Source organism: Rhinatrema bivittatum, chromosome 1, assembly GCF_901001135.1.
Source record: "Rhinatrema bivittatum chromosome 1, aRhiBiv1.1, whole genome shotgun sequence".
In the NCBI taxonomy this organism is placed as follows: domain Eukaryota; kingdom Metazoa; phylum Chordata; class Amphibia; order Gymnophiona; family Rhinatrematidae; genus Rhinatrema; species Rhinatrema bivittatum.
The window spans coordinates 720,559,187-720,582,508 of NC_042615.1; the positions used below are offsets into that span (position 1 = coordinate 720,559,187).

The following is a 23,322-nucleotide window of genomic DNA, read 5'->3' on the forward strand; positions in this document are numbered from 1 at the left end:
TAGGAATACCCCCGATACCTTTATGGAAGGCGGCTACCGCACTGACATGCATCCTTATAGAAGAGGTCTTTAGACCTGATTCTGATGCCATAAATAGTCCAAGAATTTAGAGATTGGACAGGAAAGGGGATCAAGGGACTGAGAAGTGCACCATGATGTGTACCTTTTCCATTTGTATGAGTAAGATTTTCTTGTCGAAGGCTTTCGTGAAGCTATCAAGACACGAGAAACCGAATCCGAAAGGTTAAATGGCTGAAGGACTAACCTTTCAACATCCATGCCGTCAGGGACAAGGCTTGGAGGTTGGGATGGAGGAGGCATCCGTCGTTTTGAGTGAGCAGATGCGGGTCCTTTCCCAGAGGAATGTGCCTGCGGATGGAGAGATCCTGTAGTATGGGAAACCACACTTGGCGTGGCCAGTGCTGTGCTATTAGGATCATGGTTCCCCTGTCCTGGCGGAGCTTCACGAGAGTCCTCGACAGAAGAGGAAGTGGAGGGAATGCATAGAGTAGACCGGTCGTCCACGTGAGGGAGAATGCATCCCTCGGCAGAGAGTGCTGGCTCCGAATGAGAGAGCAGTAATTGTCCACTTTGTGGTTCTGAGGGGACGCAAAGAGGTCTATGTGGGGATAACCCCACTTGTGAAATAGAGAGGTCGCTACCAGAGGATTGAGTGACCACTCGTGTGGTTGGAAGACACGGCTCAGCTGGTCTGCCAGTACATTGTCTACTCCCGGCAGGTAGGTGGCCCTGAGGTACATGGAGCGGGAGAGGGCTTCTGCCCAAATCTGCGCAGCTTCCTGACACAGAAGAAAGGAGCCTGTGCCCCCCTGCTTGTTTATGTACCACATGGCCACCTGGTTGTCTGTTTGGATTAAGATTGCATGGTTCGATAGGCAATCTTGAAAAGTCCTGAGAGCATAGCGAATTGCTCGGAGCTCCAGGAAATTTATCTGGTGTTTGGCTTCCTCTAGTGACCAGAATCCTTGAGTTTGTAGATTGTTGACATGGGCTCCCCAACTGATGTTGGAAGCGTCGGTGGTGAGGATGACCTGAGGATCTGGTGGAAGAAAGGGCAAGCCCTTTAGGAGGTTGAATTGATTCGTCCACCAGGCAAGAGACAGACGAAGAGCGTTGGAGATGCGTACCATGGAGGACAGAGGCTGAACAGCTTGAGTCCATTGGCGTCTCAGAGTCCATTGTGTGACTCTCATGGCCAATCGGGCCGTTAGAGTCACATAAACGGAGGAGGCCATGTGTCCCAGAAGAACGAGGAATTGGCGAGCTGTGGCTGTGTGTTGAGACTGCAGCTGGCGAGCTAGGGACACCAGGGTTTGGACCCGTTGATGAGGAAGGAAGGCTTTTGCCTGTAAGGTGTCCAAGTCTGCCCCAATGAAGGATAAGGTTTGAGATGGGACTAAGTAGGATTTCTCGTAATTGACAAGAAACCCTAGAGAAAGCAAAGTTTGAATTGTTAGGGTCAGGGAGGACCGAGCAAGTTGCTGGGTTGGGGCCCTGATCAACCAATCGTCCAGGTAGGGGTAGACGTGGACACCTTCCTTCCTTAGGAACGCTGCAACCACCACGAGGCACTTGGTAAACACTCGTGGTGCGGATGCCAGGCTGAAAGGTAATACACGATATTGGTAGTGATTTCGGCCTACTAGAAAACACAGGTATTTGCGATGAGATTGTGTGATCGCAATGTGGGTATATGCGTCTTTCAGGTCTAGAGAGCATAGCCAATCCCCTGTTTGCAGCAGAGGGAGAAGCGCGCCCAGGGTTACCATCTTGAACTTCTCCTTGTGAAGGTACTTGTTGAGGGCCCGTAGGTCCAGGATGGGACGAAGCCCCCCTGACTTTTTTGGGATCAGGAAGTACCTGGAGTAGAACCCCAGTCCTTGTTGTAATAGAGTGATCGGAGAGATTCCACGGCTGCAGGGGTGGGGAGTCCAGAGGGAGGGTCAGGAAGTTGAGATGGTAACCTTGTGCGATTATAGCTATCACCCACTGATCTGTGGTGATATGACGCCACCTTTCTAGAAAGTGGCACAGCCGACCTCCTACTGGTATAGCTGGAAGAGGGGTTTGGCAAGTGCTCTCTAAGTGAGAATCAAAAACCCGCCGCAGGGCCAGGTGGTGGAGCTGCTGCGGGCTTTTGTTTTCGAGTCTGGCGAGGTTGAGTCTTGTGATAAGACCTTGTAGGCCGAGGCTTAGAGGACGGGGGATAATACTTTCGTGGCCGGAAGAAAGACTTTTTGGAGTCTTTTCTAAACGGCTGCTTAGAAGGCAAGTCAGGAGGAATGGATGAGAGCTGTTTAAGGGTCTCAAGGTGATCCTTTAGTTCAGCAACAATTTGCTGAATTTGGTCACCGAACAAATTATCCCCAAGACAAGGTAAGTCAGAAAGCCTATCTTGAACTTCTGGACGTAGGTCAGATGACTTGAGCCAAGCCCAGCGTCTAGCAGAAATAGCTGTAGCAGAAAGTCTAGTGGAAGCATCAAATATGTCATAAGCTGTTCTTATTTCATGCTTCCCCGCTTCAAACCCTTTGTCGAGAAGGGATTGAAGCTGTGGCTGGAACTGTTCTGGCAAGGTGTCTGAATAGTCCTGCATTTGTTTTAGAATGACTATTATATTGAGTCATATAGAGCTGATAAGAAGCTATCCTGGAAATCAGCATAGCTCCTTGATATACCTTTCTACCTATACTATCAAGGAATTTATTTTCCTTAGTAGGAGGTATGGAAGAGTGTGGTTTTAGTCGTTTAGCTTTCTTTTGAGCTGATTCTACGACTACAGAATGATGGTCCAATTGTGGTTTTTGAAAACCAGGTGCTGACTGTACGAGATAGGTAGAGTCAGCTTTTTTGTTTACGGGAGCAACAGACCCAGGAGATTCCCAATTCTTCTTTAGAAGGTCTAGGAAAACCTGATGAATTGGAATAGAGGTAATGACTTTTGGGGCATCCAGGAACTGAAGTAATTCCATCATCTGGTGCCTGTCATCGTGTTCAGACTGGAGTTGGAAAGGAACCAACTCCGACATTTCCTTCACAAAGTTAATGAAAGAGAGGTCCTCAGGTGGAGAACGCTTTCTACTTCCCGTAGGAGAAGGTGGTGAAGGCAAATCATCAGTGTCAGTAGAGGTATCATCACCCCAAGTGTCGTAAGGATCAGGGTGGTGACCTGTAGGAGCACGAGGGGGGTTGAACACCTGAAGGCCCTGGTTGAGGCTCCGAGAAATTGGAAGGAACCACCGGGGGCATCGAGAATACTCTCGATGGAATCGATGTCTGAATCTGTGCCGGTGCCGGCATCGAAGGAACCGGTGTCGGTCTCGATGGAATCGGTGCCGGCATCGGAAACCTCGGTGGAGCAGAGGTGCGTATCGCCCCCGAGGAAGAGATCGGTGGCAAGGGACGACCTGGCACCGATGGAACTATCCCCGAAGGGGGAATTCGATACGGTGTTTCTCCACTTGATGAAAAACCTGTCGGTGACAGCGGTCTTGCCGGTGTCGGTGACACAGGTATCACCGGTGGAAGGGCTGTCATGAGCGCTTCCATCCAGTTTAGCAGCGGAGCCAGTGCTGCTGCAATCGGCTCGGTGACCGGTTCCACTCTCGGTGCCGGAGTCTGTGCCGGAGGAGTCAGGAATCGTTGCATCGCCTTGTCGATGGCCTCCTGGACCAGCCGGTCCAGTTCTGCCCGGAGACCAGGGGTAACAAGACCCGGCTCGACGGGAGAGGGAGGCTGAGGCTGAGCCGGAGGGACCACCGTCACCGGTGGAATCGCGGCTCCCAAACCCAAAGGGGGTGAGGGTTGCCTCGGTGCCTGCGAAACAAGAGGGGACAGTGCCACCTCTGATCGAGGCTTCTTTGTCGGTGGCTCGGTCGGTGCAGAGGTCGATGACGTCGATTCCTCAACTGGCCGAGACTTATGACATCGATGGCGATGTTTCTCCTTTCGATCCCCTCGAGCATCAGGGGAAGGAACAGGAGTCGATGGCCATGAGGTCACCGAAGGCGGACGGTCACCGAAGGGTTGTCGATGATGATGAGACCTCGACGGTGCCGGTTCCGATGACATCGATGCAATCGATGGCGTTGGGGTGCGGACATGGAAGAGGAGCCCCATCTTCTCCATTCTGGCTTTGCGACCTTTTGGTGTCATTAGGGCACATTTGGTGCAAGTCAGAACATCATGCTCACTCCCTAAGCACAAAACACAGACTCTGTGAGGGTCTGTGATTGACATAGTTCGGGTACAGTCCAGGCACCGACGGTAACCCGACGCCATGGCAGTAGGCCAAAAATTTAGCCGCGGGACTGTCGACTGCCAACGGGCCTCAAGGGCCAAAGTCGACGGTAGTCGAAGAAAACGACAGCAAAGCTTACCGAAGTTCCGCGGGTTGAAAAATTTATCGAAGGGAGACCCCTGAGGGGCAAATTTTTCTTTAAAGAAGTAAATTCTTAAATTCCTGTCAGGAACATGGTTAAGAGCTCTTTCACCGCGTGGCTACTGCTGCGCGGAAAAAAGAAGACTGAAGGGAGACCCCTGCTGGCTGCAGGGTTAGTGCCGTACTGGGCATGCCCAGTAGGGGCCAGTCAAAGTTCCTGAAACTTTGACAGAAGTTTTCCGTGGTTGGGCTCCATCCTCGATGTCACCCATTTGTGAGGACAACCATCCTGCTTGTCCTGTGAGAACTTTAAAAATAAAAAGTCTTCTCCTCATTTTACAATATTTGCTAGTTTTCCTTCCATTTGAGTCTTTGCATTGATAACTACCTTTCTAATTTCTCTTAGCTTTTTCAGCTTTTGTCTGTCTTCATTTTTCTGCGATCTATTCTAATTTATGAACACTACCCTTTCTTTCCTTATCTTTTCTGCTACTTCTTTAGAAACCATAATGACCTCTTTTTCTTCTTGCCTTTATTTTCTCTCTTAACTAAAAAGTTAGTTGCCCTTATATCTCCATTTAGTTTTGTCCACTGCCCTTCTACATCCCCTCGACTTTCCCATCCAACTGACTCCTTGAGGTACTCCATTTTAACAAAATAAAAAGTTTTCCTAAGCTTAGATGCTTCACCTTTGAATGACCCTTCAAGTCCAGTGCTCGAATACTGAACTATATTATCAGGTGATCACAATATCAGAAACACTGTCCCCACTGGCAAGCACCAGGTCCAATATCGCCCTCTCCCGTGTGGGTTCAATCATCAGTTGATCAAACAGTTCTCCCCACAAAAGGTCATCTGTATCATTATGTAAATAGAAAAGGTACTGGCTGAAAATCTATGATTGAATTACTTCTATAAAGTACTATCCTACGTAGACAAAAAATGAGAGGTAATGTTCAATAATCCCCAAATTTTGTGCATAAATATTTTAAATTATTAAATTTAATTTAGCAAAGATAACAGAACAGTAGTGATCAAACTTTACCATATCCTTCTCCTTTCCCTCTCTAATAACTTTACTCAGGATCCAAGCCAGGTCTCTTCCTCCCCCTTCCAAATCTTCTCGTCTTCCTTCCCAATACTATTCAAATCAAAGGTTCTTGCCCTCTCCTCTTCCTACCATCCCTCTACCCATCCACAATAGATCTTGCAGGATCTACAGGGTATCAGCTGTTCAAACCACAAAGCTAAGAAGAGCACAACAGACAGCAGTTGGCAGGTATGAAGCTCTGCTTGCCTTCCTCTGACTAGAGAAAAGGGAAAGGCTGGGAGCCCTCAGATTGGGAAGGTCTGGAATTCTACTACAATCAAGAGGAGAAGAAAGGAGTAGGTATCTTGTACCCCAAGTTAGAGAACTACACTAGAATATAGTTTTCTTTTCTCTGGCTTCTTAATCTGTTCTCCAAATGGTTCTGAAGTTGGTATCAGACAAGACAAAATACAAGCAATATGGTATCTAGCAGACTCGTTGAAAAGTTACTTTGTATTCTCTTCTTCCAATAATAACTTTTTGAATGCTATTTGCATGCAGCAGGGCTGTTCAAACAGCATATTTTCAGCTATTTGATCTGCTGTTTTATAGACAAATGTACAGCTACATGTTTATATATTAGCTTTAACCGAAGCTTAAGTAACTTACCCCATACACCTCCAGTTAGGGACCTGTTATGGTTCAGTCCTCTGTCATGATCTGGATTAAGAGATGGCTGAAATGAAATGATTAAAATTTGCCAACTTTTTCTCAAATCTCTATCAATATGAAAATACAAAATTTATTTTAATTTAAGAACAAATTGCCTAAAAAGAAAAATACATCTGATGTAGTATGACATTTTGCAATGAGAATTTGCATAATTTAAAAAGTTTGCAGAAGCATAACAATTTTATCTATAATGACATACTTTTTATCCCATGTCATTCAGAGCAATGGTTGTCAATCCAGTTCTCAAAGCTTCCTAATAAGACCAGTTTTAAAGATACCCATAATGAACATGAATGAGATATGTTCCATACATTGAGTCTATCAACTAGGTTAACTCAGACTATCTGCATTATGCTGAAAACCAGATCTCTTTGGGTGCAAAAAAGATTAGGTTGAGAACCAAGATTACTTTTTTATAATATGAAAGCAAGCAACTTAAAACAAATATAAGCCACATCCAAAACAAAGTTTCTAAAAAAAAAAAACAAAAAAAACACAAGAGGCCTATATTTAAATATGAACCATCCCCAAATGAATTTTCCTCCCTGCTGAACATGCAAGTTTTAACCAAATAAGATAATACCCAGCTAAAACTTACACAGATAAATAAAAAAAAGAGAAGGCACATGGGTGCTCTGGGGGCAGGGCTTAAACTCAGCCAAATAGCATGATATTCAGCACTACCCAGGTAAGATTACCTGTGCAAGTCTGAGCTTGGAGGAGAGTAGATCTAAATTTAGCCACATATGTTTACGAGGTCATCTTTAGACCTAAGCGGCTATATTCTGAAGAGCTGGGTAAATAAAATAAATACATCAAAACTCCCCCACAGATCAGGAACAGTCCCATCCCTTTTTCTTCCTCCTTCCGCCAAGTTAAAAAAATGAAAGAAAGATGTCATGCTTTTAGTGGCCTGATCCCACCCATCTTCTCTGCAATTTTAGCAAATAAAATGTTCAGGCTGTATTATACTCCTCCCCTCTTTTCTGCACTTGAATCAGTAGGAGCATCCTTGCAAACCCCCCCCCCCCCCCCCACCACCCCTATCTTCTAGTACCCCGGGCAAGAGGAGATGTTTCTCGCCCACTCCCACTGGATGAATATTTAAATGTGGGTACAGCAAACAGGTACCAACACTTTAATATTAATTTATTCACATCACTCTGTTGCGGATTGGTCAATTTCACTGACAATTGGCAAATTCTTGATCACAAGTATTGGCTCATTCATTGACCAATCTGCAATAGAGTGATGTGAATAAATTAATATCTATGTGCTGGCACCTGTTTGCTGTACCCACCTTTAAAGCTCTTACCATATTAAATGAGCTTCTCCTCCTCCTCCCTGTTGGTATCCCAGAAGGCTTTGGTGGTTTGGGAGGGGCTGGGGGGTAGTATTCCTGCTCTTTCAAGAGTACAAAAGGGGGAGATGAAGGGAAAATCAGTCCATTACAGCCCCATAATCCATGGGAATTTGGACTGATTTTTTATTTGTTTTACTTTGAGGAGGGGTTCGAGGCTAGTGTTTTGTTTTTTTTCTTTGAATTATTCAGTAAACTGATGAGCAGCACAGTTACCCAGGTAACTATTCTAATTAGTTTAGCAAGGTATACTCGGTAGGAGGTTTGTTCTGCTGAATATTCAGTTCCAGTTATATGGGTTAATTTACCCTGAAAACTTTGCCCCTCTCTGGCTTACTGAATAAGAACCACTTTATATTTTAACATGCCTTTAAAAAGGAATGAGAAAAAAATACCAAGTGTAAAATTTTCAGTCACACAAAGTGTACATGCCTCCAAAGGAGGAAAGTTTTATGATGAAAAGTAATACCAAAGTCCCTTCTTTGCTAAGAGAAAAGGCAGAAAAGAGGAACGAGGATGAATCCAGAAAGTTCTATGGACAAAATTGCCATAGGATCACCTTGTATACTACAGATTTTCTGGAAATTCACAAAGTCAGAGAGACAGGGAGCCAGCACGGCAAATTTTATTACATGCATTTTCTTGTATGCATGTTCAGCTTCCAATTTACCTAGAAACAAACACACTATGACAAGCAAAAAAAAACAACAAAAGCCATATAGTGTGTTTAATCCTGTCCATCCACAGCAACTATTCATCTTTACAATTCTTGATACTCCCCTCAGATTTTTTTTTTTTTTTTTCAAACTTCAGATACTGTCCTGGTCTCTACCATATGTATCCATGGGTAGGTCATTCCATGCATTCACTAATCTCATTTTAAAGAAATATTTCCTTAGGTTACTCTTGAGTCTACTCCCTTTCACCCTCATGCCATGACCCCCTTGTTCTAGAACCTCCTTTTCATTTAAACAGTCCTGCTTCTTCTGCATGGAAACATAACAGATATTTAAATACCTCCAACATCTCCTCTCTCTCACCTTTCCTCTAAGGCAGTGGTTCCCAAACCAGTCCTGGGGGACCCCCAGCCAAGTGGGTTTTCAGGATATCCACAATGAATACGCATGAAATAAATGTGCATACAATAGAGGCAGCGCATACAAAAATCTATCTGTGGACATCCTGAAAACCTGTCTGGCTGGGTGTCCCCAGGATAGGTTTGGGAATCTCTGCTCTATGGTATACATGTTTAGATCTTGTCCCCATATGCTTTAGAATGAAGACCAATGACCATTTTAGTAGCCACCCACTGGACCAACTCCAACTGGTTTATATCCATTTGAAGGCATGGTCTCCAGAACTGCATATTCCAAATGAGGTCTCACCAGGGACAAAATTATCTTTTTTCTGCTGGCTATTCTCCTATCTTTCGGGGGGGGTGGGGGCAGGGTTTCCATCACCTTATCCAATTATTTGGCCACCTTAAGAATCAAATATACTCAAATCCAGATCCCGCTCTTTTTTTATGCTTAGAATAATTTCACCCTCTAGAATGTATAGCTCCCTTGGATCTTTGCAACCCCAAATACATGACTGCATTATTTAGCATTAAATCTTAGCTGCCAGACTCTAGTCCAGGGGTGGCCAACGCCGGTCCTCAAGAGCCACAAAACAGGACAGGTTTTCAGGATATCCATAATGAATATGCATTAAATAAATTTGCATAAAGTGGAAGCAGTGCAAGCAAATCTTATGCATATTCATTGTTGATACCCTAAAAATAAATAAATAAATAAAACTGATCTGCTTGTTGCTCTTCAGGACTAGAATTGGACTGGAAATGCTCTAGAGACCAGGGGTCCCCAACCACCGGTCCGCGGACCGGGACTGGGCCGTGGAGGTTTTTTGCTGGTCCGCGGCGCCGCCAAGCACAGGCAGGTGTGTTGCGCGCTCCCGGTCTCTCCCGCTGCCGTTGCCGCCGGGCTATCAGCACGTTCAAGCCCAGTGGGAACGGCAGCGGTGCTAGAAGAAGCTGTGGCACCCGCGGCTGGGCCTTTTCTTCTTCCCGCGCCTGCCCCTCCCCCGTGACCCGGAACAGGAAGTGATATGCGGTGCGCGGGAAGGAGAAAGAGCCGTGCCGCGTGATAAAGTAGCAGCGGCGGCTGCAGCTTCGGCCCCCGAGCAATTGAAGCAGCCGGTAATCGGGAAAGGAGACAGCAGCATGAGCCTCCCGCGGCAGATGGGATTCTTCTCTCTTGGCCTGCGGGGGCTGGAGGAGGAGGCTGCTGCAGCTCCCATTTGTGCTCGGGGGGGGGGGGGGCAGAGGAAGTGAGTGAGAGAAAGAGAGAGAAGCAGCCAGCCAGCCTGTGTGTGATTGACTGGTCAGAGAGCTGTTTGTGTGTGTATGTGAGAGACAATGAAAGTGATTGCTCAGGGAGATGACTGATGTGTATGTGAGAGTGTGAGACATTAGTCAGGGAGGTGACTGATGTGTGTGTGTGTGTGTGTGTGTATGAGAGAGAGAGAGAGAGAGAGCATGGAAGTGAGAAGTCTGGGTATGTGGGAAAGCATGGGCGTAAGAAGCCTGGGGGGGGTGAAAGAAAGCATGGGAGTGAGAAACCTTGGTGAGTGTGCATGCATGAGAGAGAGAGACTGGTTGGTAAGGTAACGGTGTGTGTGAGAGAAAAAGACTGGTGTGTGTGAATGTGAGAGAATGTGATTCAGGGAATGAGAAGCCTGTGCACATGGAGAGTGAGCATGGGAGTGAGAAACCTGGGTGTGTGTGAGACACAGCATGGGAGGGAGAAGCCTGTATATCTGAAAGAGAACATGGGAGTGGGAAGCCTGTGTGTATATGCATGAGTGAGATCAGGTGACTGGTGGGTGTGTGTGTGTGTGTGTGTGTGTGTGAGAGAGAGAGAGAGAGAAAGAAAGTGATTATGGGAATGAGAAGCCTGTGCATGTGAAGAGTGAGCATGGGAGTGAGAAACCTAGGTGTGTGTGAGACATCATGGGAGTGAGAAGCCTGTATATCTGAAAGAGAACATGGGAGTGAGAGACTGGTGAGTGTGTGTGTGTGAGAGAGAGAAAGAAACTGATTATGGGAATGAGAAGCCTGTGCATGTGGAGAGAACAAGCATGGGAGTGAGAGAGAGACAGAGAAAGTGATTATGAGAGTGAGAAGCCCATATATGTAAGTAGAACACGGGAGTGGGAAGCCTGTGTGTGTATGGCATGAGAGAAACTGTTCAGGAAGGTAACTGTGTGTGTGTGCCAAAGACTGTTTGGGAGATGATTGGTGTGTGAGAGACAGAAACTGGTCATGGGGGCATGACTGGTATGGTGTGTGTGTGTGAGAGAGACATGGGCACTAAGGAAGAGGACCATGAGTATAAAACTTAGCTTCTACTGCTGCTTCTGGTGTGTGCCACGGCCTGCAGGGAAGGGGAGTAGGAGAGCTGCTGGAAGGGGTAAGTAAAGGTGGCTTTTTAAGTTTATTTTTCTTGACTGCCATTTTAATTGTGTGATGTCTGCTTTTTTTGAAATATTTTATTGGTGTTTGGAGAATGTTTAATAGTTTTTATGAGTTTTTAATTGTTGGATGTTATTCTGTTCATAGCAGTTTTGAAACATGTATTCTGCTTATTAGTATAGTTTTACAATTATTTCTGTGTGGGGATCTATAGCTGCTTGCTAGTTCTGTTTTCCTAATAGGAGGTGTATTGGTTTTTAGGACCTGATTTAATATTTGCAGTGTTGCCTTTTCATAGATAGGGTTGCTCCTGTTTGAGTGTATTCCATAATACAGGTGTAACTGTGTGCAGATTAGTTTATGTGCATTACTACAGATCCTGGGAGTATGTTAGGTCGGTTCTGTGTGTGTTACCGAGATGAGATATTTTACTAGCATGTAAGCGTTTGTATCGGTCTTATTTGTTGTGTTTTCTCAAGAGGACATGCATTGGTGGTAAATTGCTGTCTTTTCATAAGTAGGGCTATTGAGCCTGGAAGTAGAAGGAGTTTGAGTTGCTGTTACTGAGATGACACCAGAACATCTTTTTTGTAGGGTGAGTTGTATGGGGAATGTCATAATTCTGCTTTACATCCATTATTGTGGGTCAGGGGGGTTCCCGTGAATGCAAACTGTACCTTTACATCTAGCCCCGTGACGATCATGGGTCAGTGTGTCATACATGTGAGAACCTATGGTGAGTTGAGTCACATTCACATTATAAATGTCATAATTAAATGATAAGAGTGCACTAAAATCCAACCCCCTCCATAATCCCGCCCCCATATGACCAAAGCCCCACCCCTGCCCCACCCCGCCCTGCCGAGCCATGGAAAAATGGTCTTGCTTGAAGCCGGTCCCTGGTGCAAAAAAGGTTGGGGACCACTACTCTAGACCATTCCTCAAGCTTCGCTAGATCCCTCATGTTTTCCATATCTTCCTCTTAGCTGTGTATCCTGTTGCACATTTTGGTATCTGCAAAAAGACAACAATGTTGCCTACAAAAATGTTGAAAAGAACAAGCCCTAGGACCAAACCGTGCAGCACACCGCTAGTAAAGCCCCCTTTTCTCAAACACTCACAGATAAAGGATAACTTCTTAAGAAGTTTCAACCTTTGCTACTTTTTTTTTGTTTGTTTTTATCATCCAGGCTTTTATCCCATGTTCCAGTAGTTTGAGAGAGCATTCCAAAGTCTCTAGTCCTACTCTGCTCTAGCAATGACGAGGCATATTGATAACTATGAACAAGATAAGCCAGTTCAGGATCATTTATGAACACTCCCAGAAGTAACATGCAAGAACTTCTTTTTTCTGGTTCTTCTTTCTGTATTCTAAATAGTTCATGCTAATAGAAGTCTCCAACTAAAAGATTTTAATGTCTTATATAGTTTATGAAACCATTAAAAAAAAAAAAAAATCAGTAGATATACCTCTAGTCTTTAAATGTCCTAGTTATCTGCAATTTTGCAGATATAAAGCTTGTCACAGTTTGCTTTCTGCTGGAAATCTGCTCTCTGCTACTAAATCAAATTTAAAAATTTTGCATATAAAAACAATTCACCCAAACTGAATAGAATAAAAATCAAATTTTTAAATTAAATTTGTAAAAATAGATTCAGAACTTTTGAATCTCCTGGAAGCAAGTTTATCAGATGCATAAATACAATTAACAAGTAGAATAATTATGAGCTTAATGATGCAAAGAAAAACTATTTTCTAAAGAAGAATTTGATTGAGGAGAGACATTAAAAAATATTTGTAAAAAAAATGCATCAGGGCAAGGAGGCTTTAAAATTAAGATTAATATGTGTATTCAACACAAATATTAAACCTTTAATGATGAATGAATGTGGACTTGTCAAGAGTCTACTCTTACTGGGGATTTACTTACTATTGTTAAGCAACTTGCATGCCAAAACAGTTAAAGTAATAGTTGGAATGTGGTTTCTAATATCTAATTAGAAAATGTAATTTTCTTACAACGCAAACTTTTTTTTTTTTTTTTTTTTTTTTTTTTTACTAATTTAAAGGAATGATAGGGAATGAAAAAAGAAAATGGGAGAAAAAGCAAAAATGAAAGATTAAAAATGGAGAAAAAATGAAGACTGAATGAAAGACAATTCAGAAGCAAAATAAAAGTATTAAAGGATTTAGAGTTTGCATTTTCCTTAAAAATAAAATTTCAGTACAAAAAAACAATTGTGTATATCAAACAACAAATATAGAAATTTAAGCAGATATGAGACAAAATTACAAACTCTTTGCCACAGATATTTCTACTCTTACCACAGAAACTATCCTTGAGTTGCTACAAGAAAGTAGAGACTAGGCATATATGTACTTGAAATGCTATTACCCTCTGAATTCCACAGACCCAATACAGGAATGTTCTTGTACTCATTCAGTACAAGAAATGTCCTAAAGCAATATGTGGGAGAGACTAACCACCCTCCAAACCAGCATATACCACCATTGTTTCACTATATCCAGAGATATAAAAATTTCCTTCTCCAGCTCTACAGTTAAATCAGAGGAAAAGGCCTGCAAAAGATTGTGCGCTCAGTATCCATCCTGATATTAACAGTAGAAACAGACCCAATCCTGAGTCTCAGAAAGAAGGCAAGTCAATTCCAGCAATAACTAAATATGAACACAAAGGATACCAAAGAAACTTCAAAAGGATTAGCTAACTAGAAAAAACTACTGGGGATCAAGAAAAGGAAGCTAGACATTGACTCCTCCTTTCCAGTAAGTCAGGAGGCATAAAGGAGGAACATCTAGACCCACAACAATTGAGATGGAAACCACTCAGATAACCATCACCGAAGCAAATGACACCCTGAAAATGATGAAGTCTGCCAACCTATCCTTGACACCTGAAGGCAACATGCTGTCCACTGGGTTGGCACCTTGTTTAACGTAGCAGCCATATTCCCAGCATCACTACATATGTTGGTAGGGAGCCTGACAACATTATAGATGTCAACTGATGGAGTAGCCCAAATGAGTGAGACCAAGCCCAAGGGAGTAGTAACTAGTGCCCCTTTATCTTCAACAGTATGTTCGAGTGATATGGTTATGGATTAATTTCTCTCTCAACAACATGACTTTCTATGTTCTCTTTAATAAAACACAGATGATGGCAGAAAAAGACCTACTGGCCCATCCAGTCTACTCGATTGTTCCAGTCCACATAAGGTATATGACAGCTGTGAAGCATAGAAGCTAGACTGCTTTGTAGAATATTTCTAGAGACTTTCGTTTTCAGTTTTTGTTTTCTCTGGGAATTTATCAGTGTTTAATACCGAGTATTGCTGGAAAAAAAAACAAAATGGCAGAGAATAAAACTGCCTATGATCAACAACTAATGCAATATGTCTGTTTCTTTGCTAGATTTACAGCAAACACTAAGAGGTAGATCTTTAAAAAGTACGTGCGCGCGTACTTTTGTTCGCGCAACCGGCGCAAAGAAAAGTACGCCGGATTTTATAAGATACGCGCGTAGCCACGTGTATCTTATGAAATCTGGGGTCGGCGCGCGCAAGGCTGCGCAAAGTCGGCAGCCTGCATGCGCCGAGCCGCACAGCCTGCTCCATTCCCTCCGAGGCCGCTCTGAAATCTGAGCAGCCTCAGAGGGAACTTTCCTTCCGCGTCCCCCCACCTTCCCCTATCTAACCCACCCCCCAGCCCTACCTAAATCCCCCCCCTACCTTTGCTGTACAAGTTAAACCTGCTTGAGGAATACGTACCGTGTGCGCAGTGCCGGGGGACTCGGCACCGCCCTCCCGGCCTGCCCCCGAACCATCACCACGCCCCCAGACCCGCCTCGGACCGCCCGCTGACCCCGGACACGCCCCCCCAGACACACCCCCGGCCGGCCAACATGCCCCCCGTACCCACCCCTCCCACAAGCCCCAGGACTTGCGCACGTCCCTGGGCTTTGCGCACGCCAGCGGCCTATGCAAAATGGGGCGGATTTTAAATGCCCTGCGCGCCGGCGCACCTATTTTGCATAGGCCATCGGCGCGCACAGAGCCCCGGGGCTTCGTAAAAGGGGCGTGTCAGGGGGCGTTGCGGAATGACGCAGCGTTTCGGGGGCGGGCCCGGGGCGTGGCACCGGCCCGGGGGCGTGATCGAGGCCTCCGGACCAACCCCCGGGTCGGGTGATGACGCGCCAGCAGGCCGCTGGCACACACAGATTTACGTCTGCTTTCAGCAGGCGTAAATCTGCCAACAAAGGTAAGGGGGGGGTTTAGAAAGGGCCGGGGGGGGGTGGGTTAGGTAGGGGAAGGGAGGGAAAGGTGGGGGGAGGGTGAAGGAAAGTTCCCTCCGAGGCCGCTCCGAAACCGGAGCAGTCTCGGAGGGAACAGGCAGCGCGCGCTGGGCTCGGCACGCGCAGGTTGCACAAATGTGCACCCCCTTTGCGCGCGCCGACCCCGGATTTTATAAGATACGCACGGATCTTATAAAATCCAGCGTACGTTTTTAAGATCTACCCCAATAGGCGCGCGAGTGCCCTGCGCGCGTAAATCCTTCCGGATTTACGTGCGCAGGGCTTTTAAGATCTACCCCTAAATGTATCAGATTTTCTGGTAACAATCCAGGAGTGCTATTTAACACAGTAAAATATCTTACCACCCCCTCCAACAAAGCAACAATTTCCCCCCAGCAAATTCACTTACCGAACTCTGTAATGCCTTTGCTAACCATTTTAGCTTTAAAGTGACTAGTCTATGTTCTTTTCCCCCATATGCCCCCTCCTTGGGTAACATTAGAACAAACTAATCAACTATCATGGGTAAACTTTGACTATGTCTCAGCATCAGAAACTCTACAAATTATTACTAACCTCAAATCCTCTTCCTGTCCATTAAACCCATGCTCCACTGCTTTACTTAAGGTGCTCAAACAAGAGATTGATACACCTCTAGCTAAAATGGTAAACCTCTCTCTCACCTCAGGTTATGTCTTCACCTCTAAAAAGCCTCAGTCCCCCCTATTTTGAAAACCAAATTGCACTTATTCAAACTTTCTTCCTCTCTTCCCTTCCTTTTCTTGCTAAAGTCTTAGAATCTACTATTTTACAACTTACACAATTTCTTGAAAATACAGTTTTGGACCAATATCAATTTGGATTTAAACATTTTCACAATACCGAAACATTTATATCTAGCACGGATGTCATTCACCCTGGCATGGACTCTAGCACCTCATATGTTCTAATCCTTCTCGATCTATCCACTGCATTTGACATCATCAACAACAATATTTTATTAACCTGCCTTTCTGCTATTGATATTTCTGGCACAGTGAACTCATGGTTCAAATCCTATCTAACTGTATTCAACAAATTCAAATACCATCATGCACTTCTAACTGGTACTCCACCCCACTGGGTTTTTCCCAGGGTTCCACACTTTCTGCAGCTCTTTTCAATATACTTTTGTCTACACTTGGATCCTCATGTCGGCTTTAAACATATGATATCCAGTTCTTCTTTACTCTAAAATCTACCTGTCATCTTCTGTTCAATTCATCTCTTTGCCTTTCCTCTATTAGATCCTGGCTTACACATAATACTCTCCCTCAATCTACAGAAATCTAAGTCACTATTATAGGATGATCTGCGCCCCCCCCCCCCCCCCCCCCCCCCCCCCCCCTTTTACAAGATTCTACTTCATTCACCATAGACAATCACATTGTTCAAATTTTGCAAATTGTATAAAACCTAGGAGTCATAATCGATCAAACTCTGTCAATGAAATTGCATATCAAATCCATAATCAGTAGTTCATATGCAAAACTTAAGATACTCTGTCACATTAAATCTTTCCTTTTGACACTCCTGAATTTTGTACTCTACTACAGGCCCTTACATTAATCTTGATTACTCTAACTCACTATACTCTGGACTCCCACAATCCTCACTCAGATCCTTACAGATGGTGTAAAATTCTGCACCATGGCTTAACTGGTTCAGTTATATGCAATCACATTATACCTGGTCTTACAATCACTCCATTGGAATCCAATCATGAATACAATAAAAATTAGCAATCACAGTCTGTAATTTACTAAACATCTCTTCTCTCTGGATTTCCTCTATTCTCCATTTCTATACACTTACCAGAAGTCTTAGATCCATCAAGCACCACCTCTTGGGTGTCCCTGCTGCAAGGCATACTCATCTAACACTCACCCGTAACAGGTCCTGCTTATTGGAACTTACTTCCCCTGGCAATCCGTTCCATCTCAGGTATTAAGGAATTCAAAAAGGCTTTGAAAACATTTACTCTTGCCATTAGTCCTCTGAATTTCATCTTGAAGTATCTTGGTAAGAGACTGAATTACAATTTTGCATATTGTAGCCTTATCTTATGAGTTCATGTGCTTGCTCTTCATATTATTTTAACTATGTTTATTTTATTACCTTCATTCTGTTTTAATTATGTTTCTCAATTGATATTTTTATTTACATTTTTTGCCTTTATGTAAGTTTACTTTTGATGATGTATGTTTGCTCATGTAACCTGCCTCAAACCTTGGAGAGTGTGAAATATAAATCTTTTAAATAATAACCAACCAAATGGCAGAAAATCAGAGGAAAGCAACTCCTTTTTTCCCCCAAAAAATAATTTTCTTCTTCTTTTTTTTGTTAGCTGTAATATACACCGATGAATTCTTAGGGAAAATAAATAAAAACAGAAAACGAAGGTTCCAAAATATTTCTCCATATCAGAGTCAGTTTGGGTTGTATTCTCATCTGCCTGGGATGAGGGGAAAACCAAAAAGGAAGACAAGTTTGCACACCTAATCCAACTGATACCACTCTGCCCCCTCATAGTGCCAAGCCCTGCAACAAACCAAGCAACAACTGAAACCAGTGAGCTAAGGCATGCAAATTCTATGCATACTCATGTAGAAATCCTGAAAATCAGACCAGTTTGTGGCCCTTGAGAATGGGATTTGGATCCATAGCTTAAGTCACCAAGATATTCCAGGCACCCATAAATCCATATAATGAGAAAACCCCTGCTTCTATGTACTGCCAAACTGTTAAAAACCCTTATGTTGGTTGGCCAGGTTTCTTAAATGGAAATATTCTATCATATTCATTCTCAGACCAGTCGATCCACAGTTTGAGTTCTGCCTTCCTGACAGCATCCCACCCCTTTTTTCTCTGACTGCTTGTCAATCAGCTGTCTGCTTTTCTCCATTCCTCACAACTTCCCAATTACTTTCCCCTGGCTACCCAAATCAGTTTCCCTTTAAAATTACACATCCTAGCAAGCTTTGCCCAAGAGTGGCATTTGCTTGCAGGTTTCCAATGACTCCTCTAGTGACTAGCTGCCCTAAATTCAGGAAAGGCATATACCCAGCCTCCTTGAAAGTCTGATGCAGACAAACCTCTGCTGAGGTTGTATGTCAGAAGAAAATAAAATTCCTTATTAGCCAACAAGAAGAGTGTGACATTATTTTTTCCAGGAGCAAGGCATCCCATACACAGCCAGCATTGATCCTTGAGTCCTTTTATTCTTGCCTGGAGGAAACAGCTGTAAGACTACAGGTGGTGTTCTACTCAGAAGCCAAGACACTATGGCATCCACCCATTAGTTGGTCCTCAGCATAGTGCTGATTGTGAATGGCTCCATAGCAGTACAGCAGCTAAGGATCATCAATGATCAAAGTCCTCCATACAAAAATGAGCATTTGGGTCAGTGGTGATGAGATGGGGTTCCAATTCTTGGGCTAAAAGGGGAATTGGATTCAGAAAACAGCCAACGCTGGACCCCGACTTTTACAGTCGGGTAATTGTAATGCAGACATTAGGGGAAAAGCACAGGACTGCTTCTACGGCCAACTCCAAAGCAAAACATGTTCCAGCAGCATTGTCTGAATTATCAATAAGGTTGCTCACCCTGTAAAAATGTTAGCAGCAATTTTGTTATGGGTTTGATAGTTGCTTCACTTTCAGGCAGATACAGTAAAATCCGTGGGAGAGCCAGCCAACGCCCGCTCTCCCGGCGCGCGCACTGGCCACTCACCTGTGTGCGCAATTCTGTATTTAAATTAGGCCCGGCGGTAAAAACGGGCGAAAGGAGCGGCGGCTGTCAACAGGTTTGACAGCCGACGCTCAATTTTGCTGGCGTCGGTTCCTGAGCCCGCTGACAGCCACGGGCTCGGAAACCGGACGCTGGCAAAATTGAGCGTCCGGTTTTCAGCCCGACAGCCGCGGGTCGAATTCAAATTTTTTTTTTTTTTTAACTTTTTTTTACTCTTCGGGACCTCCGACTTAATATCTCCATGATATTAAGTCGGAGGGTGCACAGAAAAGCAGTTTTTACTGCTTTTCTGTGCACTTTCCCAGTGCCGGAAGAAATTAGCGCCTACCTTTGGGTCAGCGCTAATTTCTGAAAGTAAAATGTGCGGCTTGGCTGCACATTTTACTTTCTGTATCCCGCGCACATACCTAATAGGGCCATCAACATGCATTTGCATGTTGAGGGGCGCTATTAGGTGCCGCGGGATGGACGCGCGTTTTCCTCCCCTTACTGAATAAGGGGTAAGGGAAAACACGCATCCAAGAGCAGGCTAACAGTGCGCTCCATTGGAGCGCACTGTACTGTATCAGCAAGTTTGATTGTAAACATTACTACCCTTAACATAAGGATTGGGGGAACCTGCACGGAGCGATAATTACTACTCTAAAGAAATTGCTGGGCCGACTGGATGGACCATTTGGTCTTTTTCTACCATCATTACTATGTTACAACTGCACAACTGAGGAGGAAAATGCAATGCAAACAGTACATACCAAAAGGATGTCCCTTTTGGGCTCCTCAGGAAAATGACTAGGGATGGGCCCAAAAAAGCATTTCCAGAAGGAATTAAGGAAAATCATTTTCTGGTGCAAAGTGGAGCACTTGGAGAGCACTGTGGCTCCACATTAAGCACACACACATATGGAGCTGCAAGCCCAAAATGGAACCCTTGGGGGCAAGAAAGATGATATGAAGGCTTTATTGACTTCCATGAGAACCTCTATTTCCCTAAACAGGCCAAGGTTCTTGAAGGGAGTTGCTAGGTCTTCAGATCACACAGGAAGAAATACAGAGAGGCCCCTAAAGCTGGAGGAGCTGCATATGGCTATCAGATCCTCATGTTAGGTTGGACCCTGGGCAGCAATAGTCTCATGGCTGAACTATGTCAAGATGAGGGAGAACTTGCTGACTTTGACCTACTGGAGCTATACAAGCTGAAGACAATAGTGGCCAGCAGGCCACACACATTGATATGGCTGCTCATGCCCTTGCACAAACAGAAGGGAGAGACAAATCCTAAAACAATGGCACTCCATCTCTTTTCTCAATGTAGAAAAGATTTTGTCAAAGGCAATGGCAAATCAACTGAAAAGTGTTCTCTTTTCAAGTGATTCATCCAGACCAGAACTACAGCATGCCAGGGTGCAAGATCACAGAAAGTCCTGCTCTAATCAGGGGCACAGTCTAGTACACTAAAGACCAATGGTTGAATGCTACATACACTTTTGAATCTGGATCACAAACTGTATATAACCACATATTCCATGACTTCCTTAACAGTGTGAGCCACAGGTTCAAGATGAGGAAGCTGTTCTGTAGAAAACTTAAAACTATTTGAAAATAGACCTCTTTCCCATCAAGTCAAGGGTCAGACAAGGCTTCCCTTTCTCTCATTTCTCCCATTTGTTTGCACTATAGAGCTTTTCACAGAACATATTGAATGGCATAAGAGAATCAGAGGAAGACGGCAAAGTACTACTCATGCTACATAAATGACATTCTCTTCTGTGCAGACCAGGCCCCAGTGAGGAGGACAAACATGTGAACACTTTGGAAGAGCTTTGGGGCCAAAAGCAAACTGTGGGAAGTCTGAACAAGCTTTTCAGGAATTGGGACCCACAGAATGCTCCACTCCCCTCCTTGACCAGGATAGGCCTGATCAAGATCTTCAGGGTGTGTTTCAGGAAAGACAAAGAAGCCCTGATAGGACAGGCTTACAAAAATGAACCAGCAGCTGAAACTGTGGAAACTATTAATCAAGGGAAAAGGTTCTGAATCTTGAGAAGAATAAATTGAATCATTAATAAAAGCCTCTCAGCTTCAGTAAAGAAAAGCTAAGAGACGGAAGATATGTTCACAATTGATATTAACTGAAACATTTATATTTAATTTCTATAATATATTTTATTAAATTGCTGTCTCTCGTTATAGAAACACAGAACACAGCAGCAGATAAAAACCATATGGCCTAACAAGGCTGCCCATCCATATCTCCTGCTCAATTTTATAGTCTCTTCCTCTCCCTCAGAAATCCATGCTTTCCTTAATTCTGATATTATCCTCTCTACCACATGCATATGGAGGCTATTCCATGTGTTCATTACGCTTTCTGTAAAGAAATATTTCTTTAGATTACTTTTCAGCCTACCATCTTATCACCCTCATCCTATGACCTCTTTCAAAAGAAAGGAGGTTCTGGTCGAGTCCCACCTCTTATGCATTTATTCCTTAGATGTTTTTCATGTCTCTATCATATCTCCCCTCTCCCTCCTTTCAAACATGTTTAGAGCTTTAAGTCTGTCCACATATTCTTTATGATAAAAACTGTTGACTTTTATTTACAAACACTTGATATTCCGCTTTTTGCCAGTTATAATCTCAATTCACTAACTAACTTCATTTCCTTTAATATAAACCAATCTTTAACCACCAAACAACAAGGAAACCCTTTATCTTTTTTAGCAAGTCTCGTCGACATTGTTAGCGCCGTCGATTCCTGGCATCAAGCGCTACTGAATCGCATCAAAAGGGGGAAATTTTATCCCGATTTTAAATGGGGTTGGAAGCGTTCCCTAGGAGCTCCCGAGGAAAAGCTACATCCGCCTTCCCTCAAGGCGTCACTTGATCTCGCCTGGAAACCCTTTGGTATGTGTTTTTTTTGTGCGGTTGCTATTGATGGACCAACCACTCTGTGGCTGGCCTATTTCATTAGCTCCCGTATTTTATTGTTTAACTGCCCAATTAGCAATGCTTGAATCGTTGTGCTTATATTTCCCGATGTGCATGGTCTGAACCACCACAGTTCTCTTATACAAGTCCTTAATAAGGTACTTTTCTTTTAAATGCACATTACTGCCGCTGTTGATGGGTTCTGAACCGCCCGTCCGCCCGACAATGGCCATGTTTCGGCAGTAACTCTGCCTGCTTCAGGGGCCTCCGGGAAAGTCTGCCGTTGTATCTAAATATGGGTCCACCAACAATAAAGCACATATAGTTTTAAAACTTTTTCTAAAATCACTTTTGCCCCATTTATTACTAAATCTATAACCCACTGCCCAGATATATAGTACTTACTTATTCCACGTATGAAAATTCTTAATGTGAGCGGGGCCTTCATGTGTGAATCTGGCGTCTCTCCCTATTTCACGCACTCATATAAGCCCTCTTTCCCCACTCTTTGGCCAATCACGTTGTCTCCTATGAGACTAGGCTACTAGCACCCTAGGGTGCCCTTCAAATCATGTGATCTGATGACTTCACTCGAGATTATTTTAATTTTTTTTTCTTTTTGCCTTTTTTCTAAATCGTGAGATAAATTGGGCTATTTTTGGTTAACTCCTATGATTAGTAGAGAAAGGAAGGAGGGTAATGAACAGGGTCACACAGGTATAGGGCAGCCAGCGCTTTAATTGAACAGGAAGGGACAGTGTTTATATGGTAGGGTACCATTGGTTCTAAAAGCAGTTAAGGAGAACAGCTGTTGGTTATAAAAAGCAGTTAGGAGGTTGGTTTCACAAATCATATCAAATCAGGAGAATGATAAATAAAAACAATTGAGGAATAATTGAAATACAGTAGAACGTGGTGGAATAAAGAGAGAAATAAAAACCATGTATAATAAGTTCTACATTTTTGTCAAAGAATCGCGGGAAGATCGTGTAAAAAAATTGGGCGTAAGGCCCGATATGGGTAGGGGGTCAAGTAATATGCTCATAGGATCACACTATTGTTAGATCGCGGCATTTTTACATCATTGTAAAGATCATGGAACAGTGAAAAATTAAGCAAAAAATTGGCAGCAAGGCTCGATATGGGTAGGGAGGTGATCAACACGTTCAGAGAATCATATCATTGCCAGAATGTGGCAAAATCAAATTTGTAGTATGAAAGAAAACCATAGTATAAGAGGTTGTCACATCGCCGTAAAGAAAAGAAAGAGGGGCATATGTTGAGAAATAGATAGG

The 23,322-nt window shown here is 43.8% G+C and overlaps 1 protein-coding gene across 6 annotated transcripts in view; it reads right to left on the reverse strand.

The window, feature by feature from the left end:
* The window catches only part of GPBP1 (GC-rich promoter binding protein 1), a 453,143-nt gene that overhangs the window by 263,216 nt on the left and 166,605 nt on the right, over nt 1–23,322 (reverse strand). For 5 of the 6 annotated variants that reach the window (XM_029576801.1, XM_029576791.1, XM_029576781.1 and 2 more), the window contains one exon: nt 6,102–6,168. The exons of the other annotated variant lie outside the window; for it this stretch is intronic. In XM_029576801.1, the coding sequence (XP_029432661.1) occupies nt 6,102–6,168 (67 nt within the window). The remainder of the gene's footprint in view (nt 1–6,101; nt 6,169–23,322) is intronic. 6 annotated transcript variants of the gene reach the window in all.